The 14,610-nt window shown below is 45.0% G+C and overlaps 1 protein-coding gene across 1 annotated transcript in view; it reads left to right on the forward strand.

The window, feature by feature from the left end:
* KMO (kynurenine 3-monooxygenase) overlaps positions 1-14,610 on the forward strand; it is a 525,463-nt gene that overhangs the window by 319,259 nt on the left and 191,594 nt on the right. Inside the window, exon 9 of the mRNA XM_075269516.1 lies at positions 391-512. Coding sequence (XP_075125617.1) covers positions 391-512 — 122 coding nt within the window. The remainder of the gene's footprint in view (positions 1-390; positions 513-14,610) is intronic.

Raw genomic sequence — 14,610 nt, forward strand, 5'->3', positions numbered from 1 at the left:
CGCAGAGAAAGTTATATGGTGGGGTAGGAGAGAGGGAGAGATGAGGATTTCTTTACCAACAAGACTTATTTCCTCTCTGTGCAATTTCTGTCCCTAGAAAATGGCACCATTCGATGTAGATTTTTTATAATGGATATGATTTAACATAAAAATATACTAAATATGAATATAGTGGATACATTATTTGAAAAAAAAAGATATTTTTGTTGATATGTTCTTATTCCAAATTTTGAAGTTTGATACTTTTCTGCTGAGGATGCTAAGGCAAAAGCAATGTCATCTACCAGCCATTGTTTTTCATACATTAGGGTTTTCTTAGGAAATAATATAATGTGGAGGCATTGGACAATTTTTATTTCGTTGTTAATAAAAATAAATTTTACACCACAGGACAAATCTTTTACATGTACTCTATTCATGCCATTCGAAGACTTTGAAAAACTTTGCAAAGAAGAGGAAGTACTAGGCTTTTTCAAGACACATTTTCCAGACTCCGTACCCTTAATTGGAAAGTAAGAATTTTTTTTGTCATCATTTATAACTTGCTGTTGTGTATTATTTTATCCAAATAAATCTGAATATTCTTTAAGATGCGCTATATTATAAACAACATGTTTTTAATTTGTGGAAATTAAAATCTAGTATCCTTTGCAATGTTCCCACCTTCCTTCTCTGGTGTGCCTCCTGTTACAATGAGCTGATATTTATCAATGTATTAGCAGAAGGACCCAGCTTTGCACGGGTATATTACATTTTTTGTTTGTGTAGTGGCCCCATAAGAATTGTCCAATTTTGCACTGGTGTATTTTGTATGTCGTTTGTGTGTGTCCATAAGCGTCACGTAATCATGTGTATCTCATTTTGGATATCAGTAAAAAACCTGTGATCAGTTGTAATGGATACCTGGAGTAAAGCTGTGCAGAGCCGTGTGGTATTGTGCGAAGAGGTGCCTATCTAATCCTATGGCGTGTGGAACTGTGTGTAAATGCATGTATCTAATCCTGTGGCATGTGGTACTGTGTGCAGACGCGTGTATCTAATCCTATGGCGTGTACAACTGTGTACAACTGTGTGCAGGCGCGCGTATCTAATTCTCTGGTGTGTGGTACTGTGTGTGGACACGCATATCTAATCCTCCCCCGTATAGTACTGTGTGATGAGATACATATCTAATCCTCCAGCGTATGGTACTGTGTGCAGAGGCACGTATCTAATCCTCCTTGTGTGGTATTGTGTGAAGAGTCACATATTTAATCCTCCGGTGTGTGGAACTGTGTGCAGATGTGCGTATCTAATCATTTGGTGTGTAGTACTGTGTGCAGAGGCATGTATCTAATCCTCATCCGTATGGTATTGAGTGCAGTGGCGTGTATCTAATCCTCCAGTGTGTGGAATTGTGTGAAGATGCGAATATCTAATCCTCTGGTGTGTTGTACTGTGTGCAGATGTGCGTATCTAATCCTTCCTCGTGTAGCGACTGTGTGTAGATGCAAGTATCTAATCCTTGTTGGTGTGGTACTGTGTGCAGATGCACATATCTAATCTTCCTCCATGTGGTATTGTGTGAAGAGGCGCTTATCTAATCCTCTGGCAAGTGAAACTGTGTGCAGACATGCATATCTAATCCTCGGGCGTGTGGTACTGTTTGCTGAGGTGTGTATGTAATTCTCCAACGTGTGGTATTTTGTGCAAAGGCATGTGTCTAATCATGTCCCGTGTGGTACTGTGTGCAGACGCAGGTATCTAATCCTCACCTATGTGGTATTGTGTGCATTGGCGCGTATCTAATCCTCTGGCATGTGGTATTGGGTGGAGAGGTGTGTATCTAATCCTATGTTGTTTGGTACTGTGTGCAGAGGCACGTATCTAATCCTCCCCATGTGATATTGTGTGCAGTGGCGTGTATCTAATCCTCCGATGTGTGGTATTGTGTGAAGACACATTTATCCAATCCCCCGGCGGGTGGTAATGTATGCAGACATGCATATCTAATCCTCTGGCATGTAGAAATGTGTGCAGATGTGTGTATCTAATTCTATGGGATGTGGTACTGTGTGCAGATGTGCGTATCTAATCCTCTGGTGTGTGGAACTGTGTGCAGACTCGTGTATCTAATACTACAGCATGTGGTATTGTGTGCAGATGTGTGTTTCTAATCTTCTGGCGTGTGGAACTGTGTACAGATGTGCGTATCCAATCCTCTGGGTAGGGTACTGTGTGCAGATCTGCGTATCTAATCCTCCCCCATGTGGTAGTGTGTGTAATCTAATCCTCTGGCGATGGTACTATGTGAAGACATGCATATCCAATCCTTCGGCGTGTTGAACTGTGTGCAGATTTGTGTATATAATCCTCCCCTGTGTATTGTTTGAAGAGATGCATTTCTAATCCTCCCCCGCATGGTACTTTGTGCAGACATACTTGTCTAATCCTTCAGCATGTGGTACTGTGTGCAGACATGCATATTTAATCCTATGGTGAGTGGAACGGTGTGCAGATGCGTGTATCCAATCCTCCGGCATATAGTACTTTGTGCAGATGCATGTATCCAATCCTCCGGCGTGTGAAACTGTGTGCAGAAGCGCGTATCTAATGCAACAGAATGTGCTACTGTGTGCAGACGCGTGTATCTAATCCTATGGCGTGTAGAACTGTGTGCAGGCGCGCGTATCCAATTCTCTGGCGTGTGGTACTGTGTGTGGACACGCATATCTAATCCTCCCCCGTGTAGTATTGTGTGATGAGACACATATCTAATTCTCTGGCGTGTGGTACTGTGTGCAGAGGCATGTATCTAATCCTCCCCTGTGTGGTATTGTGTGAAGAGGTGCATATCTAATCCTACGGTGTGTGGAACTGCGTGTAAACACGCGTATCTAATCCTACGGTATATGGTACTGTGTGAAGACATGCATATCTAATCCTCCAGCGTGTTGAACTCTGTGCAGATGTGCATATCTAATCCTCCCCTGTGTAGTATTGTGTGAAGAGGTGCATATTTAATCCTCCCCTGTGTGGTACTTTGTGCAGACAGACGTATCTAATCCTTCAGCGTGTGGAACTGTGTGCAGACGCGCCTATCTAATCCTCTGGTGTGTGCAACTGTGTGTAGATGCGTGTAGCCAATCCTCTAGCATGTGGTACTGTGTGCAGATGCGTGTATCTAATCATTCAGCATGTGGAACTGTGTGCAAACGCACATATCTAATCCTTCAGTATGTGGAACTGTGTGCAGACGCGTGTATCTAATCCTCTGGCGTGATACTGTCTGTTGTTCCTCTGATGCATGTATCTCAGTTTGGATATCAGAGTTGGATTGTGCATGTGGAGTGACAGTGTGTATTGCAGTTGGAATATAAGTGAAAGACTTGCAGGTTTGTATTGGCTAAGGGGGAGCATTGTGTTGGGAATGCTGTATCTCAGCAATGATACTTCTGAGCGAGTTGGAGTCTCATATTCAACCTTCCCGGATATCTGAAGTATCTCTGGACCAAATTTGGTGAAGATCGGTCCAGTCGTTTGGTCACGCATAACTGAGATACACGCATCAGAGGATTAGATACACAGATCAGCACACAGTATCACACGCCAGAGGATGAGACACACGCGTCGGCACACAGTCCCACACACCAGAGGATTAAATACGCGCTTCTGCACACAGTTCCACACACTGAAGGATTAGATACGTGCACCTGCACACAGTTCCATATGCAGAAGGATTAGATACACGCATCTGCACACAGTAACACACGCCAGGGGATTGGATACACGCATCTGCACACAGTAACACACTTTGGAGGATTAGATATATGCCTCTGAACACAGTACCACATGCCAGAGAATTAGATACGCGTCTCAGCACACAGTACCACATTGTGAGGATTAGATATGCACGTCTGCACACAGTTCTACACACTGAAGGATTAGATATGTGTGTCTGTACAAAGTACCATCCGGGGGAGGATTAGATACACACATCTTCACACAATACCACACAGGGGAGGATTAGATACACGCATCTGCACTCAGTACCACATGCCAGAGGATTGGATAGGCACTTCTGCACACAGTTCCACACACTGAAGGATTAGATAAGCGCGTCTACACACAGTTCCACACGCCATAGGATTATATACGCACCTCTTCACACAATACCACACAGGGGAGGATTAGATACATGCCTCTGCACACAGTACCACAAGCCAGAGAATTATATACGTGTGTCAGCACACAGTACCACACAGAGAGGATTAGATACACGCGTCTGCACACAGTACCACATGCTGTAGGATTAAATACGCGCATCTACACACAGTTCCACATGCCGTAGGATTAGATACGCACCTCTTCACACAGTACCACACAGGGGAGGATTAGATACGTGTGTCTGCATACAGTACCACACTTTGGAGGATTAGATACATGCCTCTGCACACAGTACCACAAGCCAGAGAATTAGATACGCGCATCAGCACACAGTACCACACAGGGAAGAATTAGATACGCGCATCTGCACACAGTACCACATGCCGTAGGATTTGATATGCGTGTCTACACACAGTTCCACTCGCCGTAGGATTAGATACACGCCTCATCACACAATACCACACAGGGGAGGATTAGATACGCGCATCTGCACACAGTTCCACACACCAGAGGATTAGATAAGCACGTGTGCACACAGTACCACATGCCGTAGGATTAGATACGCGCGTCTGCTTACAGTTCCACATGTCAGACGATTAGATACGCACATCTTCACACAGTTGTACACGCCATAGGATTAGATACACGCGTTTGCATACAGTACCACATGCTGTAGGATTATATACGTGCCTCTACACACAGTTCCACATGCCGTAGGATTAGATACGCGCCTCTTCACACAATACCACACATGGGAGGATTAGATACGTGCGTCTGAACACAGTACCACACTTTGGAGGATTAGATACATGCCTCTGCACACAGTACCACATGCCAGATAATTAGATACGCGTCTCAGCACACAGTACCACACGGGGGAGGATTAGATATGTGCATCTGCACACAGTACCTCATGCCAGAGGATTAGATACACCTGTCTGCATACAGTACCACACGCCAGAGGATTAGGTACGCGCGTCTGCACATAGTACCACATGCCGTAAGATTAGATATGCACGTCTGCACACAGTTTCACTTACCGGAGGATTAGATACGTGCCTCTTCACACAATGCCACACGGGGGAGGATTAGATACACACATCTGCACACAGTACCACACGCCGGAGGATTAGATATGTGCATCTGCACACAGTACCACACCAACAAGGATTAGATACTTGCGTCTAAACACAGTACTACACAGGGAAGGATTAGATACAGCTTTACTCCAGGTATCCATAACAACTGATCACAGGTTTTTCACCGATATCCAAAATGAGATACACATAATCACATGACGCTTAAAGACATACACACAAACCACATACAAAATACACCAGTGCAAAATTGGACACAGTCCCACACACCAGAGGATTAAATACGCGCTTCTGCACACAGTTCCACACACTGAAGGATTAGATACGTGCACCTGCACACAGTTCCATATGCAGAAGGATTAGATACACGCATCTGCACACAGTAACACATGCCAGGGGATTGCATACACGCATCTTCACACAGTAACACACTTTGGAGGATTAGATATATGCCTCTGAACACAGTACCACATGCCAGAGAATTAGATACGCGCCTCAGCACACAGTACCACATTGTGAGGATTAGATATTCACGTCTGCACACAGTTCTACACACTGAAGGATTAGATATGTGTGTCTGTACAAAGTACCATCCGGGGGAGGATTAGATACACACATCTTCACACAATACCACACAGGGGAGGATTAGATACACGCATCTGCACTCAGTACCACATGCCAGAGGATTGGATAGGCACTTCTGCACACAGTTCCACACACTGAAGGATTAGATAAGCGCGTCTACACACAGTTCCACACGCCATAGGATTATATACGCGCCTCTTAACACAATACCACACAGGGGAGGATTAGATATGTGCGTCTGCACACAGTACCACACTTTGGAGGATTAGATACATGCCTCTGCACACAGTACCACATGCCAGATTATTAGATACACTCGTCCGCACATAGTTCCACACGCTGGGGGATTGGATACATGCGTCTGCACACAGTAGCACATGCCAGAGAAATGTATATGTGGATCTGCACATAGTTCCACACACCAGAGGATTAGATACGTGTGTCTCCCCACAGTACCATACTTTGGAGGATTAAATACATGCCTCTGCATACAGTATCACATGCCAGAGAAATAGATACACTCATCTGCACATAGTTCCACACGCCAGGGGATTGGATACGTGCGTCTACCCACAGTACCACATTTTGGAGGATTAGATACATGCCTCTGCACACAGTACCACACGCCAGAGAATTAGATACGCATCTCAGCACACAGTACCACATGGGGAGGATTAGATACATGTCTCTTCACACAATACCACACAGGGGAGGATTAGATATGTGTGTCTGCCCACAGTACCACACTTTGGAGGATTAGATATATGCCTCTGCACACAGTACCACATGCCAGAGAATTAGATATGCGTCTCAGCACACAGTACCACATGGGGGAGGATTAGATACGCGCAGCTGCACACAGTACCACACGCCAAAGGATTAGATACGCGCATCTGCACACAGTTCTACACGGCAAAGGATTAGATACACGCGTCTGCACATACTACCACACACAGTAGGATTAGATACGCGCCTCTTCACACAATATCACACAAAGGAGGATTAGATAAGTGCATCTGCACACAATACCACACGACCGAGGATTAGATATGCGTGTCTGCACACAGTTCCATATGCTGAAGGATTAGATATGTGTGTCTGTACAAAGTACCATGTGAGGGAGGATTAGATACGCACCTCTTCACACAATTCCACACAGGGGAGGATTAGATACGCGCATGTGCGCTCAGTACTGTTTAATGGTGGCTAGAACAACAGTATATATCACATGGCATTGACAGAACAGGATTGGCTAGTATAATTAGCCTAACATCTATTGGTGGAGAAGTTTGTAACAATAGCCCTGATGCATATCTAATGGATAAGAAACTGGAGAGAGGTCACACCCCCCTGAGGGCTAGCTCTACTCTAAAATGGAGTCAGTGACCGCATGGTGACTGCATGGTATCAATCAAAATGGCAGCCATCAGCACATGTCTCAAATACACACCGTAGATGTCTATCTCATGGTATTCTAAAGACAATAGACATCCTTGTTGGAGACAATTAGCTTAATTACCCTTCTCTTGTCCCTTTATCTTTAAAAGGGTCTTTGGTCTTTGGAACCAGGGGCATTGTTAGGAAAGGATCAGACGATCTGTCTCCAACCTTTGTAAGATAGCATCACCCAATACACAGAGCATAGTATTTACATAACCAGTCTGGCAAGTCTCCAAATTGCTCATCTCTGGACAGATAGAACAATCTCAGCCCCACCTCTATACACAATTTTTCATAAGATATTATTAGCCCCCCCACAATTCCCCCATTAAGACATATGTATTTGTATCAGATGAGTACATTCAACTAGCTCCCTAGCTGCCAGATCTTCTGGATTCCCCATCTGATACCCATACAATGTCTTTCAATCATATCTATCTTTATCATAACATCTATTAAAACATATCAAAATTAACTTGAAAGAAAATACTATATAAACAATATGCCCATGGCAATTTGTACAATGTTTTGCCATATCCCCATTATCTTTTAGGAAAGCAAAACAAAAACAAATAATGTCCATTTCTTCATTCCTGCCATGGTTCAGGAATCTTTGTACAATGGGAAGCAGGTATCCTCCAGTTTGACGGAGGTGGCAGTTGTCATCAGCACTTAGGAGGGCTGTCTTTCTGATATGTCTTTTCACTATCACCCAATCACCACCTGCAAGCTATGTGCTCCTGGAAAAAAAATCAAAAGATCAAACAGGGTCTAGAATAGAAGAAAATGCCTGTTCATGTGTTACTTTCAGTCTTTGACACAAGTTCTGGACATAGCTGGCAGTACTTATCATACTTAAGTTGTGAAGTCTGGGGAAAATACAACCCTTAGTCTAAGCACCCTTCCATAAAGCACCTTGAGTGTGCACTTAACCTTTTCTACTTTGCCTGAACTCTGCTCAATCCCCAATACATAAATTATTTTATTCATTATTTCACCTGTGAAATGTGTACCTCTATCAGACTCTGTTATCTCAGGTATCCCCAATCTACACACAAGCTCAGATATCAATTTCTTGGCAGTTACCTGCGTCATTGCTCGGCTGATCCAACCTGAGGACAAATCTACACAGACCAACACACATTTGTATGTTCCAGATTCAGGCAATTGTATGTAATGTAAACTACTTGTATTCTCAAGAATGGATACAGGGATTTTGGTGTGCATGCGGTGTGTCTTAACTACCTGCCCTGGATTGTGTATAGCACATATGTGACATGCTTTTACGTGATTCCCTGCAGCCCTTCCAACCTGAGGCAAACTATAGTTTACCCACTAGTGACTCCATGGCATTTCAAGAGGCATGCCAGAGGATTGGATACGCGCTTCTGCACACAGTTCCTCACATTGAAGGATTAGATAAGCACGTTTACACACAGTTCCACACGCTGTAGGATTATATACGCACCTCTTCACACAATACCACGTGATACACGCGTCTCTACACTGTACCACACGCCGGGGGATTGGATACATGCGTCTGCACACAGTACCACACTTTGGAGGATTAAATACATGCCTCTGCACACAGTACCATATGCCAGAGAAATAGATGCGCATGTCTACGTACAGTTCCACACGCCATAGGATTAGATACGCGTATCTTCACATAATACCACACGGGAGGATTAGATACGTGCGTCTACCCACAGTACCACACTTTGGAGGATTAGATACATGCCTCTGCACACAGTACCACACGCCAGAGGATTGGATACGCACATCTGCACACAGTTCCACATGCCAGAGGATTAGAAACGCACATCTGCACACAGTACCACATGCCATAATATTAGATGCGCGCGTCTGCACACAATTTCACACGCCGGAGGATTAGATACGCATGTCTGCACACAGTACCACACGCCAAGGGATTGGATACATGCGTCATTCGCATATAACAAGAGTTATAGTGGATACAGCCCGTGGGCTGGTATGCAGTTTATTACGTTAAGATTAGTCTGTTACAGTAGTACTAATGGCGAAGATGCATTGAAACGAAGGGTACCCTTATTTCCAATCCATGAAGGGTGAAGGTAAGTATAATACTGAGTAGTATGTTAAGAAAACACATGGAAGACAAATGGAAGAAGAAAATGAGCAGATAGTGACCAGAAGTAAAATATACTCCAGAATCCGTGTGAATCTTAGTACGGAAGTTTGTGCCCAGTGGCCTCCCGACTGTTGCTAGGAGAAATGAGGTTAATATGGTATTTTAATATGGGTGTATTTTCAGCCTGCATGAACTAGTCTGGTGAAGTAGCGTACTTAAAGGATCCTGGAGGGCAGTGGGAATTGATGTTAGAGGATGTAGAATATAAAGTATAGGACAAAATTGTTTTGTATGAATGGAGTATAAATAATTGGGAGTGCATTTACCTTGTGAGCAGTCTGGTTACATGAGGATTCAGATGCCTCAAGAGTGAGCTGCTACAGGAATTCAACATTATGACCCCTGTGGGGATACATGTAATCTGTGAAATGGAGTCTTTTTTTTTTTTTTGTGCTATACAGTTTTGGCCAAAAGTGTTGGCACCCCTGAAATTCTGTCAGATAATACTCATTTTCTTCCAGAAAATTATTGCAAGCACAAACTCTTTGGTATTAATATCTTCATTTATTTTGCTTGCAATAAAAAAACACAAAAGAGAATGAAAAAAAAGTCAAATCATTGATCATTTTACACAAAACTCCAAAAATGGGCTGGACAAAAGTATTGGCACCCTCAGCCTAATACTTGGTAGCACAACCTTTAGACAATATATCTGTGAACAACCACTTCCGGTAACCATCAATGAGTTTCTTACAATGTTCTGCTGGAATTTTAGACCATTCTTTTTTGGCAAACTGCTCCAGGTCCCTGAGATTTGAAGGGTGCCTTCTCCAAACTGCCATTTTGAGACCTCTCCACAGGTGTACTATGGAATTCAGGTCTGGACTCATTGCTGGCCACTTTAGAAATCTCCAGTGCTTTGTCTCAAACCATTTTCTAGTGCTCAAACCATTGCAGGGGTGCCAATACTTTTGGCCAACATTGTATATAGAGAATACAGGTATAATAGTGGAGCTACAAGAGAGGAGCTATAAATTACTTTGTGTAGGAGGGAGAGATGTGAGGTGCTGGGTGTCGTGTGGGGGGGAGAGATGTGAGGTGCAAAGTGTAGTGTAGGTGTGAGATGCGGGGTTCAAGGTGGCGTGTGTGTGTGTGGGGAATTTGGGGATCAGAGTGGAGTGTGGGGGGAGAGATGGGGAGTGCAGGGTGTAGTGTGGAGAGAATGATGCGGGGTGCACAGTGTACTGGTGGGGGGAGAGATGCAGGGTGCATCATGGATTGTGGGGTACAGATGTGAGGTGTGTGGTGGACTGTTGGGGGGATGCAGGGTGTACTGTGGAGGAAGAGTTGCGGAGTGCACTATGTACTGTGCAGGGAGAGATACTGGGTGCACGGTGAACTGTGGGAGGAGAGATATGCAGGGTGCGCGGTGGTCTGTTGGGGGGGAGTGGGGTGCATGGAGTACTTGTGGGGGGAAATATGTACGGTGTACTGTGAGAGAAAATGTGGGGTTATCTGTAGAGGGGGAGATGCGGGGTACATGATGGACTGTGTTGGGAGAGATGTGGGGTGCATGGTGAACTGTGGGGGGGAGACATAGGGTGCATGGTGAACTGTGCGGGGGAGATGTGGGGTGCATGGTGAATTGTGTGTGGGGTTATTTAGAGCTGTGTTACTTTAGGGGATGGCAAGCTATGGTTGATGCTTGGTGGATTTAGCAATCTGTGGCCCTGTGGGGCTGGGCTGTATGGATAGCAAGCTTGATACCTTTGTGATATGGTAAGCTGTGGGTGTGCTTGTGTGTGCTCCATGCACCATGTACATTCAGGTGGGAAGGTTGGGGGTTTACAAGAGGCTTTTGAAGAATGGAGGAATCTTTCATATCTGTGTTATCTTTGCATAAGAGGTGCAAAGAAACTCCTCCATTTGCAGTGCATAGGCAATTGACAATGTGCTTTAGGTTAAGGCCCCATATAGTGGGCCACAGCTAAAAAGCCCTGCGGGAAAAACCTCTGTGGCAACACATTGTGATTTACGCCTTTCACAGAAAGTGCACAGAGTTTTCCTCTGCGGACTTTCTACTTCAATCATACCTATAGGGGACCCGTGAGTGTTTCCATAGGTATAATTTGCTGAAAATTTATAATGCTGCAATGTCCAAAAACTCCACAGGTATTTCTCTGCTATGTGTGGGTGGGATTCGCTAGAATCCTAAGCATTTTGCAGGGAGTGTAAAACACTGCGGTTTTCGCTGTGGTGTTTCTGCCACGTTGGGCTTCAGCCTTAAAAGACACATGGGAAACTTGTTTGGGGTGCTCTGAGCTGTGGAGTGCTTATTAACACTATGGGGATGCACTAGAGAGATGTAGAATGCTTGTGAGGGGGTGCACAGGAAATATATGGATATTGGTGAAATGTTAGCTAGGTAGGCTTATAGGAGCTATCTGGTCACCACAAGGGACATGGGGGATAGTGGGGCGCTTGTTAGTAATGTGGGGGTACTCTGGTGGGACATGGGAGATAGTGGGATGCTTGTTAGTAACGTGGCGGTACACTGGAGGGACATGGGGAATAGTGCGGTGTTTGTTAGTAATGTGGGGTACACTGGAGGGACATGAGGTATAGTGCAGTGCCTGTTAGTAATGTGGGGGTACACTGGACGGACATGGGGAATAGTAGGATATACCTGCACTCATTATTATCAAGTCTCCATAATACAATACTGTTAAGACCGAGTGGCTATGATGGCCACCATCTTTAACCCCTTTTGATTTTCGTTTTTCGTTTTTGACTCCCCTCCTTCTAAACCCCATAACTTTTTTATTTCTCCGCTCCCAGAGCCATATGAGGTCTTAATTTTTGCGGGACAAATTTTTCTTCATGATGCTACCATTAATTATTTTATATAATGTACTGGGAAGTAGGAAAAAAATTCAGCATGGGGTGGATTTGAAGAAAAAATGCATTTCTGCGACTTTCTTACGGGCTTTGGTTTTACGGCGTTCACTGTGCAGCCAAAATGACATGTCCCCTATATTCTGTGTTTCGGTACGGTTCCAGGGATACCAAATTTATATGGTTTTATTTACATGTACAATGGAGACTGCTGTGGAGTCCACAGCAGTCTCCATTGTGTTCCGATATGAGATGTAGCAATGTTGACCACATCAGCACGGCTACATCTCCGGATGGAGTGTGCGCTTGAACCCTTGTGCACACTCAGCTCTGCTACATCAGAGCCGAGGGTGCACTTGAACCCTTCTGCACCCTCGGTTCTGCTACACCACCGGAGCGCACAGCCAACTCTGCTCAATCTCCGGCATAGCAGAGCTGGCCGTGCACTGAACTCTTGGCTACACCACCGGCGTAGTTGAGAGTTCAATCTCCGGCATAGCAGAGCTGGCCGTGCACTGAACTCCCGGCTACACCACCGGCGTAGTTGAGCTCAGCACACACATTCAGCTCTGCTTCATCACGCCAATAGAATGCATTGGCCAGCGCTGATTGGCCAGTTTACAGAATTCGGGCAATCAACGCTGGCTCTGTCGGAGGAGGCGGAGTCTAATATCGGACTTGAATGGAGGCTGGTGTAGAGCGATCTTAGACTCCACCTCCTCCGGCAGAGCCAGTGTTGATTGGCCGAATTCTGTAAACTGGCCAATCAGCGCTGGCCAATGCATTCCTATTGGAAAAAGTTAGCTTGCGAAAATCGCAAGCTGACAGGGATTTCCATGTAATAAAGTGATTTATATGGCCCCAGACATGCTTCCCCTGCTGTCCCAGTGTCATTCCAGGGTGTTGGCATCATTTCCTGGGGTGTCATAGTGGACTTGGTGACCCTCCAGAGACGGATTTGGGTTTCCCCCTTAACGAGTATATGTTCCCCATAGACTATAATGGGGTTTGAAACCTGTTCGAACAGTCGAACAGTGAGCAACTGTTCGAATCGGATTTCGAACTTCGAACATTTTGGTGTTCGCTCATCTCTAGTGCAAACCTTACAAAGACTGTGGGAGGGCGTTGCCACCCCATGGGCGTGGCTACAAGATACAACAACAAAGGGGCATAACCGAAGAAAAACATTTGGTATTGCTAAAGCAAAGAGTGGTTGGCCCATAGGCTGCAAGGGAATTATGCAACAAGGAGAAACCCAGCAATTCCTTAAAACTTAGCCTTTATTCTCACTGATTAAAAATCCATATTCCATGCAGTATTGCGATCACAAAAATTCCATCATACTGGAAATTCAGATTGTTTGAGGTATTCGATTCCAATAGAATACCACGCGGCAAACGCACTAAAAATTTGTATCCCCTCCCACCTTCCCTGGTGCTTTTTTTGCACTAATAACTGTGCAGGGGAGGTGGGACAGGAACTATGACAACGTAGGCATCGAAAAAAAATCTGAAAAAGTAATTGGCTGGCTAAATCAGGTGACCTCCACTTTATACCAATGGTGGATTTCAGATTCGGTTCATATGACACTGTGAACAATGTGACTGTGAGACAGGGATAGATGTACTGGCAGAGTTAGCTAGGAATTAGCTTTATTTAGGTAGGAATGTTACTCAAACAGCTCTTTGGGGCTCTATCTCATGGCAGCCCATTATATGCTAGTTGGGATCCCTGTCAGCTTGCGTTATGCGGGAGCTGACTTTTCCTCATAGGAATGCATTGACCAGCGTTGATTGGCCCGAATGCCATACAGTGTACAGCATTCGGCCAATCAACGCTGGTTCAGCTGGAGGAGGCGGAGTCTAACATCGGTCTACAGCAGTCTTCATTGTGGTCCGATCTCAGATGTAGCAAAGTTGACACATCACTGCTACATCTGAGATGTAGCAGCGTTGAGCGCACAGCACTGCTACATCTCAGGTAGAGCAGAGCTGAGCAGGACCTGACTTTTTCCCATAGGAATGCATTGACCAGCATTGATTGGCCGAATGCCATACAGTGTACAGGATTCGGCCAATAAGCGCTGGTTCTGCGGAAAGGCTCGTCTGTGAGGAGGCGGAGTCTAAGGTCGGTTCACATCAGTCTCCATTGTGGTCCGATCTCAGATGTAGCAATGTTGAGCGCACAGCTCTGCTACACCTGAGATGTAACTCTGCTATACCTGAGATTGTACCACAATGGAGACTGCCGTGAACTGATCTTAGACTCCGTCTCCTACAGATGAGCCTTCGGCAGAACCAGCGTTGATTGGCTGAATGCTGTACACTGTATGGC

The sequence above is a fragment of the Leptodactylus fuscus genome, chromosome 3, assembly GCF_031893055.1.
Source record: "Leptodactylus fuscus isolate aLepFus1 chromosome 3, aLepFus1.hap2, whole genome shotgun sequence".
Classification (NCBI taxonomy): Eukaryota; Metazoa; Chordata; class Amphibia; order Anura; family Leptodactylidae; genus Leptodactylus; species Leptodactylus fuscus.